Source organism: Clupea harengus, chromosome 11 (assembly GCF_900700415.2).
Source record: "Clupea harengus chromosome 11, Ch_v2.0.2, whole genome shotgun sequence".
In the NCBI taxonomy this organism is placed as follows: Eukaryota; Metazoa; Chordata; class Actinopteri; order Clupeiformes; family Clupeidae; genus Clupea; species Clupea harengus.
In genome coordinates this window covers 2,450,960-2,477,086 of record NC_045162.1, presented here as the reverse complement: position 1 = coordinate 2,477,086, position 26,127 = coordinate 2,450,960, and the positions used below count along the sequence as shown (strand labels likewise).

At 42.7% G+C, this 26,127-nt stretch overlaps 3 protein-coding genes across 5 annotated transcripts in view; all 3 read right to left on the bottom strand.

Moving 5' to 3' along the window:
- Nucleotides 1–3,291: 3,291 nt before the first annotated feature.
- On the bottom strand, nucleotides 3,292–14,761 carry LOC105911145 (hemicentin-2-like). Of its 2 annotated transcripts, none has more exons than XM_031576643.1 (6): nucleotides 14,628–14,761; nucleotides 6,804–6,848; nucleotides 5,952–6,200; nucleotides 5,222–5,485; nucleotides 4,549–4,815; nucleotides 3,292–3,791 (listed from the first exon to the last, which is right to left on the bottom strand). In XM_031576643.1, the coding sequence occupies exons 1-6, from the start codon at nucleotides 14,677–14,679 to the stop codon at nucleotides 3,670–3,672; spliced, it is 999 nt and encodes a 332-aa protein (XP_031432503.1). In that variant the 5' UTR covers nucleotides 14,680–14,761; the 3' UTR covers nucleotides 3,292–3,669. The 2 variants fall into 2 exon arrangements, with proteins under 2 accessions (XP_031432503.1, XP_031432504.1); XM_031576644.1 differs by lacking the exon at nucleotides 14,628–14,761 and adding an exon at nucleotides 7,107–7,248.
- On the bottom strand, nucleotides 11,404–12,680 carry LOC105902937. The gene is made up of 3 exons (XM_012830621.2): nucleotides 12,413–12,680; nucleotides 11,756–12,022; nucleotides 11,404–11,589 (listed from the first exon to the last, which is right to left on the bottom strand). The coding sequence occupies exons 1-3, from the start codon at nucleotides 12,672–12,674 to the stop codon at nucleotides 11,486–11,488; spliced, it is 633 nt and encodes a 210-aa protein (XP_012686075.2). The 5' UTR covers nucleotides 12,675–12,680; the 3' UTR covers nucleotides 11,404–11,485.
- Nucleotides 14,762–22,644: 7,883 nt separating the features above from the next.
- LOC116217910 (carcinoembryonic antigen-related cell adhesion molecule 5-like) overlaps nucleotides 22,645–26,127 on the bottom strand; it is a 71,484-nt gene continuing 68,001 nt past the window's right edge. The window contains exons 7-9 of one of the 2 annotated variants that reach the window (XM_031576639.2): nucleotides 24,072–24,100; nucleotides 23,845–23,870; nucleotides 22,645–23,080 (exon numbers count right to left, since the gene is read on the bottom strand). In XM_031576639.2, the coding sequence (XP_031432499.1) occupies nucleotides 22,925–23,080; nucleotides 23,845–23,870; nucleotides 24,072–24,100 (211 nt within the window). In that variant the 3' untranslated portion in view covers nucleotides 22,645–22,924. The remainder of the gene's footprint in view (nucleotides 23,081–23,844; nucleotides 23,871–24,071; nucleotides 24,101–26,127) is intronic. The other variant, XM_031576640.2, reaches the window with a different exon arrangement.

Here is a 26,127-nt window from a genome sequence, read left to right as displayed (position 1 = left end):
ATCAGAAAGAGTGTGATTTTGCTCTGTAGTTTTGCTTGCATTCAATATATGATAACACAAGAGACAGAATGACAGGGTCATAGTGAAATTTGACAACACAAATATACCAGCTGTGGTGAAATGACCTGTTCTGAGCACCAAAGCTGTCCTGTGGGTAGCTCTTCAGCCTAACCTGTCTGGGCCCTGTGTCTTTTTCACCTAAATAATTAGTTGCTGCAGCTGCTTGGTCTGTCTCTTCCTCTCTCTGACTCTCTGCCTCAGCCTCTCCTTCTGCATGACCTTTTAAGATAAGTTCAAACATTGAAACATTAACTGATCCAATTCCAGAAGCCAATTTTATGACTTGGCATAACAATATCATGTAATAATCTAGTTTAGGCTAACCCTTGGAGTAGCCTAGGCCTGACAACAAATGCCTATACATTTCTACCACAGTAGAAGAAAATAAAAAAACTCCACTCATTTCCTTCTAGACCTGTAGACCACTAACCTCCATCACACCGGCTCCTTCAGCCCTGTCAATCTCCTGCTTCTCTCTCTCATCTGACTGGGCGGAGCTGCCACCTCTCCTAAAGAATGTTCTTATATCCATCTGGTCAATGAATTGGATGATATACCGGTACAATAGCGTTATGAGGGACACTATGACATTTAGTTTTCACTAGCATTAACTGATTATAAATAACAACATTATATAGGGACTGATAATATTGTTTTGAAATACTAGAGAGATATATCAATGCAAAGAATAGAGAGATGTCGATAGTTATTTCTTGTATTTCGAATTCGCTCGTTCACACTCTTGCTAACTGGTTACAGTTTCTAACAAAGTAGCAAGCTAGCTTAGTTTTAACATAGCCCACTACAATATTAGCTTTCATTTGCCTCATATCAAGTAAACCTAAAGCAGGTAACACTCGTTAACAACTACAGATAGCCACATTCTGTAACTTCTTGTACTTACAATTTCACTCCGTGCATTATTTACTTTGAACTCCTTGTCTATAATACTGGCTGTCGTTGACGAGAGACGGTACTAGTGCCTGGGGTTTATATCGTAAAGTATGATGAAAGGCTATTGGATTATAAATTGAAGGGGGAGTAAACATACAAACCAGAACGCACGCACATAAGTAGCATGTTAGAGTTATAAATAACTTGTCCGTGTCAGAAACAATAGTTTAATTTTTTTTTTTTTTTTAAGCCAATAATGCCAAATGATTTGGGGGGGCTGAAGAACATTTTAGGGGGGCTTCAGCCCCCCTAAAATAGGCCTAACGACGCCCCTGATCCCTCAAAACCAACATTTGCCCGCCTCTGCCATCCATGGCCCCTTCAAAACTCCCCACCTACCGCCGCCGCCGAAATCTCCCGGATTTTGCTACTCAAATGTTGGCAGGTATGGTCGCAATGCTTATTGGAATGCAGATTTGATTGGCTGAGAAGCATCACGTGAGATTATTTACAACGAATGTAATTAGTCTGTGAGTGTCTGGGCCGCTAAACCAGTCCCAGTTTAAATAGAAACGCTGTAATAATTCTCAGTAATGTGTCAGTTATAGGTCGGATAGGATGGCGTCTGGGTCCGGACACGGACCGCGGTCCGCCTATTAGCGACCCCTGACCTAAACCAAGGTTTCACTCAGCCCTCACATGTCTTCAGCTCCCAAACCCAAACTATTGTGGCGAGCTGGCCCAGAAGAACAGAGCGGACCGAAAGAGCTCTGATTAAATGGCAGGGTGCCGTATCGTATCCCATACACCGCACAGCCCCGGGAACGCCGTTTAGTGGCCACTGAACAGACTAAATAGCAACAGAATTGTGCACTAACACAGGCGCATTCTAAATGTGAAGTGAACACTAATCACAGTAACATTGACATCGAGCACACAATCACGGGAACTATACTACACCGCACACAATTGCGTAAGGGTACGAACACACCAGACGCGTTTCTAAAAACGTAGACGCTTCAAAAACAACTTGGCAAAGTGCGGCGGGCAAAACAGCCGCAGGCGCACCAGCCTGTTTTGCCCGGCGCCTATGAAGCGGGGCTGCGTGCGCAACCTGCCTGGGCCGAGTGTGTCATTGATGAGCGGTGCACCTCCGCGCCTTGCGCTGAAAAGTTGAGAATATTTCAACTTTTAAGCGCACCTAAAAAACGCTAGAAAGAGGCAACGCGCGGCGGATAAAAGGCGCACACGAAAGACGAACATTTGTGGTTATATGATCTGGAATAGGGCAAATCGGACTTGAGAGACTAAGAGAACACGCATTAATTAAGCTCCCAAAGAAACTACTGCTGGTTTCCAGGCGAACACGGTAATGGAATTTAAGTATCTGCATTTTGTTTTCAAAATGGAATATGCATATGTTTGAGATGTTATGTGTAAACTTTGGGTTTGTTTGTTATTTGTTTGTTTGTTTGTTTGTTTGTTTTGTCTGTCTTGGACTTCAGTATGAGACGTGGAGTCATGTTTTTTTTAGTTAAGACCAGCGGGTAGTTACAGTGATACTGAATGAAAAAGAGTGAAAGTTAATACCCAGGTCTGACCCACAATCCCCCCCCCCCCCCCCCCCCCAGACAAAACAGGAGTGTTTGTCACATTGTGCACACAATCAGTCAGTGTCAGCCAGTTCACGGGGGGGAGGTGGCTTGTACATTATATATATATATTGTAACATATATATGTAACATATTGTAACATATTTTCTTGTAACAATATTGTATATTGTTACAAGAAAATATAAAATGTTCCTTTTCTTCATACGGACAATGCTACTTGGACCACATGTCAGCCCCATAGCGAATGACTCAGCAACACCTCTGACTTTGGGGTGGAAATTCAACTATCGGCACTGAGGGCAGAAGGTGGGTTGAGGCCTAAGATGAGCATGACAATCTCAAACATTTTTATTGTAAATAGCAGGCCTTCATTGTTATTAATTGAATAATTGGAACAAAAAGCGTATCTCCTCTGGCTTGCCCTCTCTGGAGATTAGGTCAGCCGGTGAATGCTGGTCCTTTTCAGGTCTGTATTCATCCTGCAGGGGGCGCAATGGCCACACAGCGCTCCTTGTTCAGTCTCACCATGCCGTGTCTAACTGCTCATGCTAAAAATAGACTCAATGTGAGGAGAGTCAATAAGATTATCCAGAGGAGGAGAATGCAAATAATATTACGCCCAGGGTTGTGCCCACGAGGAAGAAAGGTGCCTTTTGGTTTCAAATGTATGTTTTTATCTTTAGTCAATGGCTGAGAGTGCAAATGAAGGCTATTGAGACATTAATGCATTCAGGAAAAGGTTTTATTAGTCAACAATATCAAAGTCATACCCGTAAATATGTGTGATATTTTAATTGTCTATGGCATACATTTATATCCTGCAAAATTTTGTCTGAATGCAAAATAAGCGATGAGCTGAGGAAAAAGAAAAACATATATACATTGTATTTGTATACATTGTAGTCAATGTCTTAACATTAGCAGAATATGCAGGCAAAGTATCCACCACATCATGTCTTTCTGTATTCACCAGTTTAGTAAACCCTGACAAATGTATTCCAGTGTACTTCGTTTATTAACGGTGCGACTCAGTTGGCCTGGCCTGGGTGCATCAAACAAGACTCTGCGCTGCACTTCACTGCATGGCACAGGAGCGCCCCCACTAGGCAGACAGGGCAAACAGCAGCTGCAGGCAGACCATGGAGACCAGAGCTAGTGAGGGTCTCTCCACCACTGAGCCACTGGGTGTAGGGGGAAGAGGAGGTGCTGGGGTTGTAGGAGGTGCTGTGGGGAAAACACCATCTGAGTAAAAACTTCTTTTAGAGACCAAATCTTATGTGTTCACGTGGGTGACATTTACTGAGTTGTTTCAATATGCTACTTTTACTGAGTTGTTTGAATATGCTACTTTTATGTTTTCTGGTGAGCAAACAATAATGTTGACTCTGTGATGCTGATATATGAGGCAGTATGGGTAAAAACTCAAATGATAAAAGTGGTCCATGATATTAGAGGTTCACTTGATTTTATTGATTGGAATACAAACGTCAACTACCAGAAGATGGCAGCAGACCCTTAGTCTCCTTTCTGATGAAACACACACCCACCGTACACACACACACACACATCGTACAGACACACACACACAAACACCGTACAGACACACACACACACACACACACACACACACACACACACACACACCGTACAGACACACACACACACACACACACACCCACCGTACAGACACACACACACACACACACTCACCGTACAGACACACACACATACACACTCACCGTACACACACACACACACACACACACACACACACACACTCACCGTACAGACACACACACATACACACTCACCGTACACACACACACACACACACACACACACACACACACACACACACACTCACCGTACAGACACACAGACACACACACACACACACACATACCCACCGTACACACACACACACACACACACCCACCGTACAGACATGCGTCCTCATCAGGTAATAACAAGTTTAACTCACCCGATACTGTCACTCTCTTGGTGGCTTGGGCTGTCCTCTGGGCCAGTGAGTTCTGTGCGCTACACTGGAACACCTGAACCAGCCCAGGAGTCGCTGGAGTCCATCGGACCGTGTCTCCCCTGAATGAGAAGGAGCCCTGGGGGAAGCCGTGTGGGAAGCTCCAGGTGATGGAGCAGGCCAGGGTGCAGTCGGCCTGGCAGGTGAAGGTGTGCTCGACTCCGGCCTCCACCGTGTCCGGGCCAAGGAGGCTCACAGCTATAGTTCCAACTGTGGAAAAAAGGAAAAGATGAAGGCAGCCATACTTAGATTGTGCTCCAGTTATGGAATCAGTTATTTCTTCATTCATTCATTCATTCATTTATTTATTGATATGAAACCAGTTTCTGAGTGTTGGCCAACTTTTACAGATGTCTGGATACTAAGGTAGAGGGTACCACATTGTAATCATATCCCTACGTAGACTACAGACGATGAATTGATTGAGGACATTGCATGCTGATGCACTTCACATTGGATCACGTGGATGAGAATGGCATATTCCCACAGATCTGTCTTGTATAGCGGTCTGTCTACGACCCATGCCAGGTGCGGTGTGGATAACTGATCTCAACCATGCACACCATCACCACCACAACCTTTGGGATCAAATGAGGTGATGAGGCAGTGAACTCACAGCTCAGCTGGTACCCTCGGCTTGTCACGCGGATGGTGCTGTTGGTCACGACGCACTCATAGTAGCCGCCATCAGGGGGCAGCAGAGAGCTGAAGTTCAGCATGGCGTGGTTCTCAGTGAGCCAAATCCTTTGGTCAGCAGCGATAGGCTCATTGTCTTTGTACCAGACCGTGGTGATGCCAGGGCCGGAGCCCTTACAGGCCAGCATGAAGGCATGGCCCTCCTGTGGATCAGCGCCGGTGGTGGGATTCACCATCACCTGGTCTGTAGGATGAGACAGTGACATGTGAGGGTAGATCCAAGACAAGATTATGTATTAGTTTATACAGTAGGGAACATATTATATGCTGTTGAGTACTGCATTGGAGCCCAGGGGCCCAGGCCTATTATATGCTGTTGAGTACTGCATTGGAGCCCAGGGGCCCAGGCCTATTATATGCTGTTGAGTACTGCATTGGAGCCCAGAGGCCCAGGCCTATTATATGCTGTTGAGTACTGCATTGGAGCCCAGGCCTATTATATGCTGTTGAGTACTGCATTGGAGCCCAGGCCTATTATATGCTGTTGAGTACTGCATTGGAGCCCAGGCCTATTATATGCTGTTGAGTACTGCATCGGAGCCCAGGCCTATTATATGCTGTTGAGTACTGCATTGGAGCCCAGGCCTATTATATGCTGTTGAGTACTGCATTGGAGCCCAGTGGCCCAGGCGTTGTTCTGCCATACTCACTGTCAACTTGCACAGTCTTGTCGGTGCTCTGTGAGTCGTTGTTGGTGGGGTTGACGGCGGTGCACACCAACTCCAGGCTCTGATGTTGACCGCTCACGGTCACGGTCAACGTGTCACCCTGCGCCTCCTGGCCGGACACCTGCCAGGTGTAGGAGCACTCTGGGGTGCACATCGCCGAGCAGACGAACTCCGTCGTGACCCCGGCCTTAATCTTGCTAGGCCCCTTGATGGAGGTGAAATGCGGGCCCCCTAGTGAGGAACACGGAGATCAGCCTCACTCTTCTGGTCAAAAGCAGGGTTAAAGGTCAAAGAGAGAACTGTTTACATTTTAGTCAAACAGTCTGTGATTTTACGGTGCCTCAGGTAGAAGTGAGCAGGTGATGTCAGTCAAGTCAAAGAGGAAACTAGGCGCAGCCTTTTTGTGTTCATAACAACCTCTCTAATCGGCCCTTTTTGTGTTCATAACAGCCTCTCTAATCGACCCTTTTTGTGTTCATAACAGCCTCTCTAATCGGCCCTTTTTGTGTTCATAACAGCCTCTCTAATCGGCCCTTTTTGTGTTCATAACAACCTCTCTAATCGACCCTTTTTGTGTTCATAACAGCCTCTCTAATCGACCCTTTTTGTGTTCATAACAACCTCTCTAATCGGCATTTAGAGTTCTATAGTACCACTGAGACTAGGAGCAAAGCAATACTAGCAAAGCTTGTGCCATTACGTTACATATCATGAACTGTTTTTCAAACAAAATTCCAGTGGTAAGAAATACCAAATTATACGGTTAGTAAGGCTGAAGAGAAAGACGGTCGTAGGAAATAAAACGCTTCAGAAGTAAAAGACCCCAGAGCTTACGTGGGTCGGAGAGGGAAGCCCTCAGCGGCAGGGACAGGACTGACTCTGTGGATCAAACAGATGAGACACATGAGATCACTGGACTAGATGTCATCTTATCATCTTACTGAGTACCAATGAGTGTGCAACTCTGTTCTACATACACGTGTCTGTTCCAAAAATACGTCCCTATATAATATTTTCATCAACATGGCTGAGAGAAATGAACAAATTAAATATTTATGAATGAAATTAAATATATTCTTCCGATGCATTTTAACAGCTGTATGCATGTTTGTGTGTGTGTGTGTGTGATAATGTTACCTGTCATTGTGAACAGAAGGATACCGTACAGACACATATGATTGGCCATTCTTCTTGGGCCTGCAGTCTTTTCCTAGGAGATCGGTCTGTTCTAGGGCCTGCAGTCTTTTCCTCGGAGATCGGCCCAGTCTAGAGATCACCCTTCAGTGACTTTTATATAGTTATTTGACTACGTAATGTTAAACTTTCGCCATTTCCTGGAAGTTGGCAATGAATCTAATGTGCAATGTGGGGACTTCCTTTGTGTGTGGAACAGGGATACACATGTCATAATGTCCTGCTTAAGCACATCAGAATCAGAAGATCAGAATCAGGTTTTATTGGCCAAGTAAGTTTGCACAAACAAGGAATTTGACTTGGTAAAGTGGCTCTCAGTGTGCTTACACAAAATATACATTACAACATAATGCAAAACAAACAGTGCAACAGTGCAACAGTGCAACAGTCTAAGAAGTTTAAGAAAGTATATACAAGGCGGAATGGCTATATACAGTAGCTGTGAAATGTTACACAACAATAGTGCAAAGAAGAAGTGGAGAGTGCAAGAAGTGCAGGGATAAATATATATGCTAAATATGCTACAGTGGGTTAGCTGTTCAGTAGTGAGACGGCGAGGGGGAAGAAACTGTTTTTGTGTCTGGAGGTTCCTTTGCCATCTGTCATGATCTGTCAGGTGATTTGAAAGCCATGCTCTCCTTCTCCACCTGCTTTCCTCTTGGGGTGCTTCCTGGTTCTGTGTCTGTGCTCCTCTTCATCTGATGCCTCTGACCTCCCAGTGACCTCCCAGTGACATGTGTAAGAGTACTTATGAATTGATGTCAGATTAAAAAAAAAAATCCATTAAACGAATGGACAGAGAGAGAAGTTTTGCTGGAGTGAATACGTTTCTTCTTCAGTTTAGCTTTTAGTAGTTTCAAGCCCCTGGTACAGTATGTGAACCATGGCAGTAATGTTGAGGTAAAATGAACATTGTCAATCTTTTTTATAATAATTTCAGTTCATTACACCAGCTAACTTGACTTTGCCTTAAAAACAGCAAGTCCCAGAATGCACCACTAGCAGGCCAGTGCAGGCTGCTAATTATTTTAAGTTGGAACACCTGTGGATGGTCTCTCAGCAAACATTTCAGCAGAGAGAGAGGCAAACGAAGGATCTACTCGTGGTACAACCAAAGAAGCCACTGGTACTGTTACTTATTGTGTTTCTTATTGTGATATTTATTTGTTGTTGGAAGTGCTGCTATAGACATTGATGGTTGATGATGTATTATATCATAACATTATAACATGTATTATAATAACAACCAAGAAGCACACAGGCAGCATGATATCAGTTTGCTGCAGGCATTTGAGTTTGGCTTTTTGTGTTAGTTGTAATCTTGGTACTTGGTACTGAAATTGTTTGAAATTTATTTGACTTTTTTGTATAACTTGTGCTTTTTGTGTTTTTAAGGTTTTCAACCTAATGAACCAACCAGACCAAAGAAATAAGGAAAAATAAAGATCAATCTGAGTTGGAAAGAGTTGTCCCGTGCGTCATTTGGGGTTCATGTACCAGGCCACTTCAAGTTGAGCCAGAGAGTTAGACAAGAAAAACCTAGGAACTTGACAGTAACCATGGCAGTAGTGTGTATTATCTCTAAATAGTATGCTGATATTCCTGATGAATGTAGAACATCTAGGGTTATGTGATGGATTTTTGTAAGATATTCATCTACATTGAACTGCAGCATTATGCTAGTAAAACCCACATAAATGCACTAGCACTCTGATTTAAATTGAGCTAAGCTATCTTAGATCTAGAGGCACATACCACTAGGCTGATGCAATGTCTGAATACATGTCTTTGCTCTTGGAGTGGTAAATTCAAAGGTATTTTTATTTGTTTGAGTTTCTGTTGTAGTGACTTTTGAGATTTGATCACACTTGCCACAAATACACCTGTAAACAGAGTTTTAAAAAGTGACAACTTTGCAGGTAAAGTTTATTTGAAAGTTGTTAGTTATTACAGACATACGTAAGTCATCAAATACAGCGATTTAATAAGTAAACCATGTTTAAACGCTAATTAATGGAGGTAAAAACGTTACGTCTTACACCTCCTGCTTGGTCAATAGCTGTTGTCAGATAACATTTTAGTTTACAGATGGAGATACAGATTTACTCATGTAGCAATTATATCTTTATGGCGTTCCCGTTTCTTGCATTTACAAGACTTTTCACAAACAGTAACTTACATAAACACACTGTATTTGTTACACACTTGTACATGCACACACTATTTACGTACTGGAGTCACTAGCATCGCTATGCTCTCAACACCGATAACAAGACCGTGAGACCTTAGCCAATCTACAAACTAAAAAAGGAATGTAGAAGTGACAAAGTTTACTTACCATTCAGAAACGTCCTGTTGAGCCCTAAATTCTCGAACTTGTTCGAGAGCCTCTTCTTGTTCAGGGTCTGACTCTAGTTCAAAATGATATGGTTGCACTATTCTATCTTCATGAGTACAGGAGCCTGGTGGACAACTTTGTTCAGTGGTGCGGACACAACCACCTGCAGCTGAACACCTCTAAGACCAAGGAGATGGTGGTGAACTTTAGGAGGTCTCGGCCTCCTCTGCTACCAGTCTCCATCGAGGGGGTCAGTGTGGAGGTGGTCAACACCTACAAATACCTAGGAGTGCATCTGGACAATAAACTGGACTGGTCAGCCAACATTGATGCAATCTACAAGAAGGGTCAGAGCCGGCTCTACTTCCTGAGGAGGTTGAGGTCCTTCAATGTCTGCAACAAACTCCTGCGCATGTTTTACCAGTCTGTGGTTGCCAGCGTCCTCTTTTATGCTGTGGTGTGCTGGGGAGGCAGCATTAAGAAGAAGGATGCGGGGCGACTGGACAGGCTGGTGAGGAAGGCGGGAGCTGTTGTGGGCACCGAACTGGACTGCCTAACAACGGTGGCGGAGAGAAGGACCCTGAGTAGGTTGCTGACTATCTTGGACAATGTCAACCACCCACTACACAGTACTGTCAACAGACAGAAGAGCATATTCAGTGGCAGACTCCTGTCACTGTCATGCTCATCGGACAGGCTGAGGAAGTCCTTTGTCCCCAGGGCCATTCAGCTTTTTAACGCCACACAGAAGGGGAGGGGGAGGGAGATGGACTTATCTGCATGAGTCCACCTCAGTCTGCCCTCCCCTGCTCATCCCATCTCATCTCATCCCAGCCCCATGCACAGACTTTACCACCTACATATCCTGCACTATCACTTTGCTCTTTGCACTTTCCAAACACACACACACACACACACAAGCACAAGATCACTATCTTGCACTACCCATCCTCACAAGCACAAGAACATTATATATTTTTTTTGCACTCTCCACACCAGCAGCACAAGATCACTTTTCACTTTCCTCCTAGCACCAACACTGTCAAAATCATTGCACTCTGTACAATAGGGTCAGACCCTTTCCTGCATCTGGAAACTCTCTGTGTGAATATGTTCTCCCTATGTGTATGTATATGTGATTTATGCATGTATGTCGGTGAGGTGTATAAGTGTATATGTGTATTTGTGTATGTGTATAAGCTACTGGATGACCTACATTTCCCTGGGGATTAATAAAGTATCCATCTATCTATCTGCAGTAGCCATATTTCTGCAATGGTAATGGATAGGTAGGCGAGCAACCGCTATGTAGACGCTAGGTGAACGCATTTCGTGGAGGAGGTAGGAGGGGGAGGGGGGAGCTGGCTCATTAGCATTTAAAGGAACAGGCACTCAAAACAGGTCACTCTGTGGAGGGCTGTATTATAAACAGGGTAAAAAGGGTGCTGTTTTAAATGATCCTTGTGGTATTTTGAGCAAAGTATGTTACAGACATTTAATCAAGACCCCAAGGAACCATATCAACTTGTGGTAAAATGGGCATACGATAGGTCCTTTAAGTCAATGGCTGAGAGTGCAAAGGAAGGCTATGGTGACGTTAATGCATTCGGGAAAAGGTTTTATTAGTCAACAATATGAAATTCATACCCGTAAATATGTGTGATATTTTAGTTGTCTACTCTATGGCATACATTCATGTCCTGCAAAACTTTTGTCTGAATATAAAATAAGCGATGAGCTGAGGAAAAAGAAAAAATATATACATTGACTACAATGTATACATATACAATGTCTTTACATTAGCAGAATATGCAGGCAAAGTATCCACCACATCATGTCTTTCTGTATTCACCAGTTTAGTAAACCCTGACAAATGTATTCCAGTCTACTTCGTTAATTAACAGTGCGACTCAGTTGGCCTGGCCTGGGTGCATCAAACAAGACTCTGCGCTGCACTTCACTGCATGGCACAGGAGCGCCCCCACTAGGCAGACAGGGCAAACAGCAGCTGCAGGCAGACCATGGAGACCAGAGCTAGTGAGGGTCTCTCCACCACCGAGCCACTGGGTGCAGGGGGAAGAGGAGGTCCTGTGGGTGAAACATTGCATCTGAGTGAAAACTGTCTTTTAGAGACCAAATCTTATGTGTTCACATCCACCGTACACACACACACGTACACACAGACACACACACACACACACACATGTACACACAGACAGTGCGTCCCCATCAGGTAATAACAAGTTTAACTCACCCGATACTGTCACTCTCTTGGTGGCTTGGGCTGTCCTCTGGGCCAGCGAGTTCTGTGCGCTACACTGGAACACCTGAACCAGCCCAGGAGTCGCTGGAGTCCATCGGACCGTGTCTCCCCTGAATGAGAAGGAGCCCTGGGGGAAGCTGTGTGGGAAGCTCCAGGAGATGGAGCAGTCCAGGGTGCAGTTGGCCTGGCAGGTGAAGGTGTGCTCGACTCCGGCCTCCACTGTGTCCGGGCCAATGATGCTCACAGCTATAGTTCCGACTGTGGAAAAAAGGAAAAGATGAAGGCAGACATACTTAGATTGTGCTCCAGTTATGGAATCACTTATTTCTTCATTCATTTATTGATATGAAACCAGTTTCTGAGTGTTTGCCAACTTTTACAGATGTCTGGATATTAAGGTAGAGGGTACCACATTGTAATCATATCCCTACGTAGACTACAGACGATGAATTGATTGAGGACATTGCATGCTGATGCACTTCAGATTGGATCACGTGGATGAGAATGGCATATTCCCACAGATCTGTCTTGTATACCGGTCTGTCTATGACCCATGTCAGGTGCGGTGTGGACAACTGATCTCAACCGTGCACACCATCACCACCACAACCTTTGGTATCAAAGGAGGCGATGAGGCATTGGACTCACAGCTCAGCTGGTACCCTCGGCTTGTCACGCGGATGGTGCTGTTGGTCACGACTGTTTTACACTCATAGTAGCCGCCATCAGAGGGCAGCAGAGAGCTGAAGGCCAGCATGGCGTGGTTCTCACTGAGCCAAATCCTTTGGTCGGCGGCGATAGGCTCATTGTCTTTGTACCAGACCGTGGTGATGCCAGGGCCCGAGCCCTTACAGGCCAGCATGAAGGCATGGCCCTCCTGTGGATCAGCGCCAGTGGTGGGATTCACCATCACCGGGTCTGTAGGATGAGACAGTGACATGTGAGGGTAGACCCAAGACAAGGTTATGTATTAGTTTATGCAGTAGGGAACATATTATATGCTGTTGAGTACTGCATTGGAGCCCAGGCCTATTATGTGCTGTTGAGTACTGCATTAGAGCCCAGAGGCCCAGGCCTATTATATGCTGTTGAGTACTGCATTGGAGCCCAGGCCTATTATATGCTGTTGAGTACTGCATTGGAGCCCAGTGGCCCAGGCCTATTATATGCTGTTGAGTACTGCATTGGAGCCCAGTGGCCTATTATATGCTGTTGAGTACTGCATTGGAGCCCAGAGGCCCAGGCCTATTATATGCTGTTGAGTACTGCATTGGAGCCCAGTGGCCCAGGTCTATTATGTGCTGTTGAGTACTGCATTGGAGCCCAGTGGCCCAGGTCTATTATGTGCTGTTGAGTACTGCATTGGAGCCCAGAGGCCCAGGTCTATTATGTGCTGTTGAGTACTGCATTGGACCCCAGAGGCCCAGGCCTATTATACTGTATGCTGTTGAGTACTGCATTGGAGCCCAGAGGCCCAGACCTATTATACTGTATGCTGTTGAGTACTGCATTGTTGACATCGCCAGTTTTAAAAGAACACTTCCCTCTCTATGCCTGTATTCTTGTATTCACTTTGACCTTTATCCAAGACCTGAAAAAGCAATTGTTTCACTGCCAGCTGCCCTATTTCACTTCCCTCTTCACGCACACACTTCCCCCATCTCAGTGCACGGGGGGGGGGGGGGGGGGGGGGGGGTTCTACTGTACTCACTGTCAACTTGCACAGTTTTGCTGGTGCTCTGTGAGTCGTTGTTGCTAGGGTTGACGGCGGTACACACCAACTCCAGGCTCTGATAATCACCGCTCACGGTCACGGTCAACGTGTCACCCTGCGCCTCCTGGCCGGACACCTGCCAGGTGTAGGAGCACTCTGGGCTGCACATCGCCGAGCAGACGAACTCCGTCGGGACCCCGGCCTTAATCTCGCTAGGCCCCTTGATGGAGGTGAAATGCGGGCCCCCTAGTGAGGAACATTGAGATCAGCCTCACTCTTGTGGTCAAAAGCAGAGTCAAAGGTCAAAACATAGAGAACTGTTTACATTTTAGTCAAACAGTCTGTGATTTTACGGTGCCTCAGGTAGAAGTGAGCAGGTGATGTCAGTTAAGTCAAAGGAGAGAAACATGGCTCAAAGAGGAAACTAGGCGCAGCCTTTTTTTGTTCATAACAACCTCTCTAAACGACCCTTTTTGTGTTCATAACAACCTCTCTAATCGGCCCTTTTTGTGTTCATAACAGCCTCTCTAATCGACCCTTTTTGTGTTCATAACAACCTCTCTAATCGACCCTTTTTGTGTTCATAACAACCTCTCTAATCGGCCCATTTTGTGTTCATGACAACCTCTCTAATCGGCATTTAGAGTTCTATAGTACCACTGAGACTTGGAACAAAGCAATACTAGCAAAGCTTGTGCCATTACGTTACATATCATGAACTGTTTTTCAAACAAATTTCAGTGGTAAGAAATACCAAATTATACCGTTAGTAAGGCTAAAGGGAGACGGTCGTAGGAAATAAAACGCTTCAGAAGTAAAAGACCCCAGAGCTTACGTGGGTCGGAGAGGGAAGCCCTTGGCGGCAGGGACAGGACTGACTCTGTGGATCAAACAGATGACACACATGAGATCACTGGACTAGATGTCATCTTATCATCTTACTGAGTACCAATGAGTGTGCAACTCTGTTCTACACACACTTGTCTGTTCCAAAAATACGTCCCTATAAAATATTTTCATCAACATGGCTGAGAGAAATGGAGAAAGCACTCATATACGAATTAAATACTTATGAATGAAATTAAATACATTCTTCCGATGCATCTTAACAGCTGTATGCATGTGTGTGTGTGTGTGTGATAATGTTACCTGTCATTGTGAACAGAAGGATAGTGTACAGACACTTCATATGATTGGCCATTCTTCTAGGGCCTGTAGTCTTTTCCCTGGAGTCTGTTCTAGGGCCTGCAGTCTTTTCCTCGTAGATCGGTCCGTTCTAGAGATCACCCTTCAGTGACTTTTATATAGTTATTTGATTACGTAATGTCAAACTTTTGCCATTTTCTGGAAGCTAGCAATGAATCATTGTATTGTGCAATTTGGGGACTTCCTTTGTGTGTGGAACAGGGATACACATGTCATAATGTCCTGCTTAAGCACATCAGAATCAGAAGATCAGAATCAGGTTTTATTGGCCAAGTAAGTTTGCACAAACAAGGAATTTGACTTGGTAAAGTGGCTCTCAGTGTGCTTACACAAAATATACATTACAACATAATACAATACAAACAACAGTGCAACAGTGCAACGTTCTAAGAAGTTTAAGAAAGTATATACAAGGCGGAATGGCTATATACAGTAGCTGTGAAATGTTACACAACAATAGTGCAAAGAAGAAGTGGAGAGTGCAAGAAGTGCAGGGATAAATATATATGCTAAATATGCTACAGTGGGTTAGCTGTTCAGTAGTGAGACGGCGAGGGGGAAGAAACTGCTTTTGTGTCTGGAGGTTCCTTTGCCATCTGTCATGATCTGTCAGGTGATTTGAAAGCCATGCTCTCCTTCTCCACCTGCTCTCCTCTTGGGGTGCTTCCTGGTTCTGTGTCTGTGCTCCTCTTCATCTGATGCCTCTGACCTCCCAGTGACCTCCCAGTGACATGTGTAAGAGTACTTATGAATTGATGTCAGATAAAAAAAAAAATCCATTAAAACGAATGGACAGAGAGAGAAGTTTTGCTGGAGTGAATACGTTTCTTCTTCAGTTTAGCTTTTAGTAGTTTCAAGCCCCTGGTACAGTATGTGAACCATGGCAGTAATGTTGAGGTAAAATGAACATTGTCAATCTTTTTTATAATAATTTCAGTTCATTACACCAGCTAACTTGACTTTGCCTTAAAAACAGCAAGTCCCAGAATGCACCACTAGCAGGCCAGTGCAGGCTGCTCATTATTTTAAGTTGGAACACCTGTGGATGGTCTCTCAGCAAACATTTCAGCAGAGAGAGAGGCAAACGAAGGATCTACTTGTGGTACAACCAAAGAAGCCACTGGTACTGTTACTTATTGTGATAATTATTTGTTGTTGGAAGTGCTGCTATAGACATTGATGGTTGATGATAGGAGGAACTGTTTGGTTTGTATTATAATAACAACCAAGAAGCACACAGCATACAGGCAGCATGATATCAGTTTGCTGCATGCATATGAGTTTGGCTTTTCGTGTCAGTTGTAATCTTGGTACTTGGTACTGAAATTGTTTGAAATTTATTTTACTTTTTTGTATAACTTGTGCTTTTTGTGTTTTTAAGGTTTTTAACCTTATGAACCAACCCGTCCAAAGAAATAAGGAAAAATAAAGATCAATCTGAGTTGGAAAGAGTTGTCCCGTGCGTCCTTTGGGGTTCATGTACCAGGCCATTTCAAGTTGGGCCAGAGAGTTAGACAAGAAAAACCTAGGAACTTGACAGTAACCATGGCAGTAGTGTGTTACCATGGCATTAGTGTGTAACCATGGCAGTAGTGTGTATTATCTCTAAACAGTATGCTGATATTCCTGATGAATGTAGAACATCTAGGGTTATGTGATGGATTTTTGTAAGATATTCATCTACATTTGAACTGCAGCATTATGCTAGTAAAACCCACATAAGTGCACTAGCGCTCTGATGTAAATTGAGCTAAGCTATCTTATATCTAGGGGCACACACCTCTAGGCTGATGCAATGTCTGAATACATGTCTTTGCCCTTGGAGTGGTAAATTCAAAGGTATTTTTATTTGTTTGAGTTTCTGTTGTAGAGACTCTTTGAGTGCTATTAGGGGTGCAATGACTAACACACGTCAGATGGTGGCACTCCACTCCATAGTCCACACACACCCACACATAGACACACACAGACACACACAGACACACCCACACACACACACAGACACACCCACACACACAGACACACCCACACACATGCACAGAGAGAGAGAGAGAGAGAAAGCAGAAGAGAAGACAGAAAAAGTGATGTCAAATGTCAAACATATCTCATTTTCTGGAAGTTGGCAATGAATTGTTCTAATGTGATTCAATTCATTGCCAACTTCCAGAGAACGAGAAACTTCCATTGTGTGCGGAACATGGATCTAATGTCCTGTCACATTGCACCTTAACAATTGCACGTTTTTTGTCGGGTTTAGAGCACGCCATCATTTTTGTTTGCTGATAAACAGATATCGTTCACAAATCGATCTGCCCGCGTTGTTGCCATTGACACACACAACCTGCGTAACCCACAGAGCTTGCGGCCAACATTGAGTGAGTGAGTTGTCATAGTGATGTTATTATTACAGCTCCTAATTGGACCTCTGGATTGGACACGGAAGATAGAAACCACATCAAATAGGAAAAAAATATATAGCAGGAAATCACGCAAAAATGAAAACTCGTTTGGATCATGATTTCAATTAAAATTTTGATTTTGGCTTCGGTCCACATTTGATTGCGTCTGAGTCCGGATCCGGACCGGGGTCCGCCTATTGAGTACCCCTGAAATATAGAGTAAAATAGTGACAAGACTGTAGCATTACTTGCCCAGCCAAAACGAATCGCTCACCCAGTATAGATCTCACTGAGTGGTTAATATGTGGGAAACCCCAGAACTTTGATACATGAACATGATAACAGCCCCTTTGTTCCTCATCGGCCTCTGACAGGGGAGGGGATCGGTTCTTACCCATCCTTGCTCCCTCAGGCGAGTGGTTTCCATGGTTTTTCAGTGGAGACGTGTTAGTAAACATTCAAAAGTCATTCAAATGAGGAATTTAATCTGTCAGCAGCCGCACCTGCTACTGTGTTTCAGGTTTTCTGAATACCCTGGAGGGATGGGCACACTTCCTGTTTCCCAGAAGTGAACCACAGTAGAGCGTTTGTGTGTATGTGGGCAATAGTGTTGCAGTTCGTGCCAACCTTGTAGTGTGGGTTCACCACAGAAACTTGTACTCTCACCTGTTTCCTTTTGCAGAGATGCAAATACTGAGAGAAATAGATGAGATGAAGTTACGCTTTAGGTTCACATATCACAAATAAGGAAGGATGGAGAAAAGCTTGCACAGGAAGGGTTTACGAAACCATTAACTGTACAGGAAGATCTTTACCAACAACTAATTGAGTATGTAAAGCATATTTGTTTCAGGTGCATGTCCAAACTGTATTGACATGACCATAGCTAATACTGAAATGAAACACTAATACACAATTAAACACTAATACACAAACACTATTGTTGTGTTGTGATATGTTGTCCCTCGTGGGAACCAACAGGAGCAGCGCTCCAAATTCCTTTGCATGCAAATACAATGACTTTCAAGGCTTTCAAAAACTTAATATTCTTCTAGACTTTATCCATGTAACAGATCCAAACACATTTCAAATCCCCTTGACACAGGCCAAGACATTTGAAATAAAAGCTGTCCTCTTTACCATAGCTTAAATCTTTCCTAATGCTTACTGAATGACTGTCCAAAGTAAATGACTAACACACACTCCTTGACTGCTCATGCCCAGACCCTGGGTAAGGCCTTCTTTCCAGCTTAACATCTGTAGGTGTAGTCCCACTATAGACTACATTACCCACAATTTTTCTTATCACCTTAACTCCTTATCTACAATTTGCCGGGACAGTATTGGTTACAACAAGGTTGTAAAAGTGATGCATTTTTTGCCTTCTTTCCAGCTAAACATCTAAGTATACATAGTCTGGCTATAGCTAGGATGATATATGACTGGAATAAGGAAGTCATTTTGAATAGCAGTAATGCTTCATGTCACTTTGGATGTTGGATGTTCATAACAAGCACCACTACATGGAACCTGGCAATCATCTGTTGAGGTTACACCTTTGCTTGCTACAAATGCAGTTACCAGGTCTTGGCTGAGAGATTTGTGTGGTATTACAGATTTCATAAAATGTACTGTACATTCAGACACAATACTGAGCATGGATAGCACTTATTTATGGTGTGAATTACTGAATATTAATGAGAATTGTAAATAATACCCTGAGATATTAGCACATCTTGATAAACTTGATTGATTAATTTATCGTAGAATTGCTTCAGTGTATGTGTATGTCTGTGTAGGGTAGGATAGATGGTCAACAGAGAACTGTTTTAGCACATCATTTGAATCAATGTTGTTTATTAATCTTAACACAATCTATCTTTACATTCAGTCTCAAAGACCAAGTTGCAGTACATCTCTAAAAACAGTGCATCTCTGAGGCATTCTTATATATATATGCATATTACAAAATAAAAAGAATAAGTTTAGAGATAGAATTCACAAAAGGTTTGCAATTGGTCCAACAATGTTCTCGGGTAAAGCAGAGTTAATTTAGGAATACAGCCAGGGAAATAGACACAAACAGGGCTGATTAACAAACAAATGAGAAAATGCACAAAAGTATGACGACAGACTTCAAGACAAGACTAGAAAAGAGACAGAACAAAACTACAGTGTCACACTCTGGAACATGAAAACAAGACACAACTATTAACTAAGATAACTTAACAGAACTCAGGAATGTAACCAGAATAACTTGTAACTCAAAAGGCAATAGTAAACGTAAACAAGATACACGGTGGCTAACACCGGAAAACACAAACGGGAAATAACTACTTAACTAACAGAGGATAATAAACAAACAAAACACACAGAGACAAACTCAGGATTAAACAAACTACAGAGTATAACTCTGGTTAACTCCCACTAGGGAGTTTAACTCGCGCTAGGGGGTTTAACTCACGGCACAAAGAAAGTCACGGAAGACCTGGGGTCAGGAGCACAGTGCTGCTGAACACTCAGGGAATCGTGGAATCAGGAAACTTAGCACGACCTTGGAGTCGTGGAATCAGTACACTCAGATGACCTTGTAGTTGCGGAATCAGGTCACTCAGAACGACCTAGTAGTAGGGAACCAGGGAACTCTCAGAATGCCCTTGGAGTCGTGAACACGGAACTACGGAAAACAACCTCGGGGGCGCGGAAACAGGAACACTCAGAAAGCTGGCCGTCTCAGGCAGTATCTTTGACCATGTTACGGCGGGTCCTTTAGGCCATGTTATGATATCCCACTGTTGCGCTCTATAATCTTTGTTTGCTATGGCAGCTACCATTCGTGTACGTAATGTAGTCTACGTCACAGTAGGCAAATGCTCTACCATTCATTGTGACAAACTTTGTTGTAGCAAACGTTATTACCTGACACTTCATTTTTTCTTTAAAGGGTAACTTATAAAAATTAACTCTCACCTTAAAACATATAGTGCATGCATTCAGACTACAACGTTAAGGCAAAGCAATCTGAACGGTCAAGTCAGTCAATCTTCAATTTAGCAGACTACACTGCAGCAGGAAATTGATTGGCTTTATATTCAGAGATACAGAACAATTTGAAGCAGGCCAGCTGTTCTTGCGTACTTCCATTTTGAAAGTGACACTTTAATCTGCCAAATGACACAATTCAGATAACTGACTTGTTGGCAAACATCTTACTGTGTAAGGAGGTGTGTGTCCTTTAAACTACAGAAGCACCAAATTGCCAGCGCAGTTACCAGTGGAGACTTTAGGAATGGCAACCAAAGATAGAATTCAAATCTTCCACTGATACTCAAACGACACTAAATGAAGCCAATAAAAGGGAAAGCTCTTCAGGTTTGTATGTGTGGATGGAGGACATTCTGAATGGCAGTAATCACAGACTATTTGGGGTCATGAATTAACCTAAGATACGTGGAATCTTGTTGAGTTGTATTTTGAGGTGTATCTGTTGTTGTCTCTGGTTGTGGCATGTGTCCTACCCCATCATGGGTATGGAGGGAGGTGGATTTGGGATGCCAGACCCCACTGTTGAGCCTTCTGGAGGTGTCTTGGGACTAATATACAAAACACTGATGAAGGAAGGTGCCTGCTTGAAAACCCCACTGACGGAGTAAGAGAGGGCGATCAGTTCTTCGTCACCTGGGCATACGTCACATCTGGTACCTGGTTGGGTGGTCCAGGAGCCTGTAGGAAAAATACGTGCAAATCATGTAATGAACGTTACATCTGGTCACTTAGGGAAAGGAAACTGAGGCACACTGAGCACACAAGTCTATGGAGCTTGTAATCCCTTCACCTTGGCACTGCATCATCATTTAATTGCCCATAAATATTTGGTTTTCCAGTACCTATCAGCCATTTGGGGCCACTCTAGTCTTACCACAGCATTTACTGGACATTTTGTCATGTAGCTGATGCTTTCATACAAACCCATGACTTTGTCCACTTGGCTTTATCAATTCAGCTACAGGAACACCAGCTCCTTTTTCTGGAATAGTCCACAGAAATATCTCATCCATCTCAATCTCATGAAAAAGACGATCCGATTTGTATCTCAATACATGGGCACGATACGATACAAGAAAAGATGCATGTTGATAAAACACAATTCAGTACGATTCGATGCGATTCAATGCAATTCGATGCAGTTCAATAATTGAAAACACTGCGATGTGAGGAAACAATGGACCTCATTCTCGAACATTTTGTAAAGTGTCTTCTTAAATATCTTCTTACCAACTTCGAAAGACCAAGAAAAGCTCTCCGCCGGATTCATGAACGCCTGGAAATGTGTTCTTAAACCGCCAAAGATTTCTTAGCTCTGCACTGATTCTTTAATTGAACACGCTTTCTCATGCACCTGAACAGAAACGCCCGCCAGTAAGGGCATGCAATTGCAATGTGCGCAGCACACTCCACAGGCAACGCAAAAGCAACTTCAGACTGATCAAAATCATGTCAAATCGAGCACCGGTAAACGCAGACCTAATTTCATCGGTGCAGAGGTGGAGGTACTGTTACAGAATGTAGATGTGTCCATTCTATTCCACTATGGCTATATCCACGCGACTGATTTTAGTGCTTATTTATTTATTCACTGCCATTTGCAGTGTTCGTATAGTGCTTTTATTTATGTTAGGACATCACGATGGCTCGGTCTCGGAATCATGACTATAAATGTTAAACATAATTGTTAATGATACAAATATTCTCCTATTTATTATTATTATAATCATTTAAATCCGAGGGTGTCTGTAGAATCACGCAATCAACAACGTTTCTCTTCCTTGGCTGAAGTAGCTATTGGCCATTGAAATGAATAGCGTAGCTAGCATAGCATTGGCCATTGAAATGAATGGGAGTTGAAATCTTTCATTCTCTCCAGGTCTATATAATACCTCCATGTACCTCGGGGCGTTATTTGTGAGAATACAGCCTGATTGGCTTATGCTATGCGGGCTTTGGCCAATGACAGGCTGTCATTGTTCTGACTGAGATCAAATGCAACAGGTCAGCGAGTGAGTGTTTTGCGTAGCAACTTAACGGAGAGACAAACGCTTGTGAACCGGTTCATAACTTTTAAATCGGGCAAAGACCGGTTCATGTCATTTTAATACCGATACGGGACTTCAAGCATCGATGTAGTCGTATCTTAGACGCTAAAAACGGATATCGATACGGTAATTGTTTATAATAATCATAATAATCATAATAATTATAAACAATTGTATAACTTGCCACTGACCTGGCCTTTAGAAGAGGGGGGAAGCATGATGGTAGAATAGTGATTCTCTATGTTCTGATCTCCAACATTTACTCCATTTCCCAGCCCTGCCCTCGACAACGCTACGCTTTTCTGTAAATGGAGAAACATGCATGACAACAATGTTAAAAAAAAATATATATATATATTTTTAAATGTACACATTTTATCACAATTTAACACACACACAAACACACACAGACACACACGCAGACACAAACACACACACACACGCACGCAAAATGAAAAACAGAGAAGCTTTTGTATTTGTTATTATTCATACAAGATAATAATTAATTACTAAAACACAATTAATATCATTTATATTATAAAGCGACAGGACAAGGGTACTGAGCGATTCCACTGACATATGGGGCTCAAAATATATCCTTTCAGTGACATCATTGATGGAACTGAATATTGCTGTTATCCTGTTGTGTTAGAAATGAACTGAGTGCATTCATTATTTTGTAATATGTAATATATATACTAATATATACATTTACGCGTCATGCTAAAATGATTATTTATAAACAGTTTTATAACTTGCCACTGACCTGGCCTTTGAGACTGTGAGCTTGGGGACCAGACATGGAGGAGGAGGTAAGCATGATGGTATCATACTGATGCTCTGTGTTCTGTTCTCCAACATTAACTCCATTTCCCAGCCCTGCCCTCGGCAACGCTGCGCTAGTCTGTAAATGGAGAAACATGCATGACAATAACGTAAAAAAAAAAAACTATTTACAATTTTTTTCACAATTTAACACACGCACAAACACACACAGACACACAGGCACTCGCACACGCGCACACGCACAGCTTTGGATAAAAATATTCTTGAAATGGCTTCAAATGTTAATGTAAATGAGAAACAAAGAAGCTTTTGTATTTGTTAGATAATAATTAATTACTAAAACACAATTAATATCATTAATCTTATAAGGCGACAGGACAAGGATACTGAGCGATTCCACTGACATGGGGCTCGAAATGTATCCTTTCAGTGACATCATTGATGGAACTGAATATTGCTGTTATCCTGTATGAACTGAGTTATTTCATTATTTAGTTTAATCTTACTCTGTGAACCCCCCACAGGTGACCCCCCCCCCCCCCCCCCCCCCTTTTGTATCACCTGCCTTTTTTTGATGATTGAGCACCTTGATGTTATATTTTGAACCAACCACCTATATCTTGTCTTCAATCTGTAGTGCTATAGTGCAATGTCCTTTTTAAACTTACAGTTGTATTGCTTATCACCCCTGCATGGAACGGCTTTGACCTGTATGAGGAAGTTTCTGTGAAAGTAGTCGTAATGACATTGATGGTAAAATGGTGTGGTGTTACAGGAAGAAGAGGCTGACGGGAACTGATAGGACAAGTGCAATTCTATCTGATGTTTGCAGTCAAAGATCACTTAAAAAGAATGCGGATAAAGAATGTAGTTTGGACTCACCGTTGAAGCATTATTTTGTTGAGGTGCTGTGTGAGACAGGGGTAAAAAAAACAAATCAAGTCAAAGAGTGGCCTTTCCTGTAGCTGGTCAGTGATGACATGGTTTTAAAACAAGGATGTTATTTAAAGGAGGTAATACAACATCAGTCTCCCTCTCCTTCACACACACACACACACACACACACACACACACACACACACACACACAAAGAGATAACTTATTCTTACCTTGTCGACCCTTTGGAAGGCCCAGTTTCCTATGAAGAGTAAAAATTACACCTAAGTCCATGATCATCCACATAATTCACATTCCATTAAGGACCCTTATAATAACACAATCAATCAATTAGTTGTTTTATTTCCCATATCTCTTCCATCACCAATGTGTCCTATTTTAAGGCATTAACACATCAGTTGTGTGTCTTACCTGTAGTTTCTTTTACTAGATTTAGTGTAACACTTGTTTATAGTTTTACTTTGTTTCATTGAACATGATTCCATATTCATCTCTCTTTCCCAAAGCTGTTCACATTGTTTTGGGCTTTTGTCTGGTCGACTTTCAGCATCTCAGGCATGGAAACAACATGGGTTTCCAATGGGTTAATTTTGGTACCAGGACATAAAGGTACATTTTTGTCACCAGGGGGGTAGAGATGTACCTTTTCAGGTCCATTCCTGTACTTGATATCTTAGTGTGTACTAAAGCTTATGGTTTGCTGATATCAATTACTGTGACATTAACATTACTAATTGCTCATAATGGAACCTTACTTTAGAGCAGGGGTGGGCAATTCATTTCCCCAAGGGGCCACATGAGATAGTGGGACTGTTGTGGAGGGCCGGACCAATAGGCTGAACTCAATTCTGCTCAATATAAGTTATATCTCTTCATAAAAAACATTACATTGTATGGTTTTGATTAACTGCTACTGGTAAGAGTAGATGTTACATTTAGGCTATCAAAAAAAGTTGATGCAGGCATAGTAAAAACGCCAACATTATTTAATCAACATTTAATCAACATTCACCAAAACGATTTTGAAAATGAGCATGTTTTTGCAGTATTAAAGGTGTTCCCAGACGATCAATACACATGGCACACACAGACGAGAGCAAGCTTGCAATGCAATGCAATAGTATAAGTATACAAATTAATAGTAATATACATTTTTATCAGCGCAAATGGTCGCAGGCACGCCCACACGCACGAATGTAGGCCTACGGAAATACAAAAAATATCCCGCTTATTATACGGTTACTTGCCAAAACAATAGAAGACATTTCTCCAAAATACCTCTTTTTAATGATTTTGTTGCCGTTTAGTTCCTCACGCAAATGCGAAGCAACCCACCTTCTGACTTCAAGTTTCAATGACTTTCAGTTACGTTAAATGACCGGACTACTTGCGTTGCGGATTGATATGAAAGATGTGAATTAGAAGCACAAAACCCGTTGCCAATGACAGCAGTCATACATTTTTCGCAGCAGTGAATATAATGAAATTACAGTCCTGCTAACGTTGGGATGGCCCATTCAAATCAACGGAACGTTTTGGAACATTCTGAAGAGCCGTATAATAAGTACAGGTATTTACGTTTGATTCCTAATTTACAATTGACCTCCGCGGGCCGCACAGGGACAGCCAACGGGCCGCAAATAGCCCTTGGGCCGCACTTTGCCCAGGTCTGCTTTAGAGCATTACAAAAGTGGGTGATTGAATATGAGGAGGAACTGTAATAATTTCCATGCATGGAAGTGGTCTGATTTCATGAGTCATGGACAAGCAATACACTACCATAGTTCGGATACAATTTAACTTCATATACTGTAGGTGGTGAGGCTGTGCAAGTTAATGGAAAAGTGAACTCACCCTTTTTTCTTCAATAGAAAGATGGAAATCCCAATCCCAGCTGCAACCACTATGATGATCATTATTACTATTGCGGCTATAGCCCCATCTGACAATCCACCTGCTCCACCAAGGGACCCCTGTGCTGAGGAGACAAAACGCATACATTGGGCTTTATTAATTATCTTACAAGTTTACAAAGAATGAGTTTGTGTCAGTAAATAAGACTTCATAATACTGATTTCAAATTTATTTCAGTGAGTTAGAGTGTGCATCATGAAGGTCTGCCTCCACTCACATTCCAAGCTGTAAATGTAAAGAAAATAAATGTTATTTATTGTATAAATAGTTTATACTGTATATGAAGTGTTCTCTTCTGAAAAATCTGGAAAGACCTGGTACTGGCCCCTATTTCACTCTCCCAGGTACAGAGAG

Excerpts from the sequence above, each read along its gene's own strand:
- LOC105902937 (XM_012830621.2), bottom strand. The coding sequence starts at position 12,674 with ATGGTGAATCCCACCACTGGCGCTGATCCACAGGAGGGCCATGCCTTC. Across the intron at positions 12,023-12,412 it reads CCGAGGGTACCAGCTGAGCT|TCGGAACTATAGCTGTGAGC; the intron begins GTGAGTCCAATG and ends TTTTTTCCACAG. Across the intron at positions 11,590-11,755 it reads CAAGAGAGTGACAGTATCGG|GACCTCCTCTTCCCCCTGCA; the intron begins GTGAGTTAAACT and ends TTTCACCCACAG.
- LOC105911145 (XM_031576643.1), bottom strand. The coding sequence starts at position 14,679 with ATGGCCAATCATATGAAGTGTCTGTACACTATCCTTCTGTTCACAATG. Across the intron at positions 6,849-14,627 it reads CCTTCTGTTCACAATGACAG|AGTCAGTCCTGTCCCTGCCG; the intron begins GTAACATTATCA and ends TTTGATCCACAG. Across the intron at positions 5,486-5,951 it reads CAAGACTGTGCAAGTTGACA|ACCAGGTGATGGTGAATCCC; the intron begins GTGAGTATGGCA and ends CTCATCCTACAG.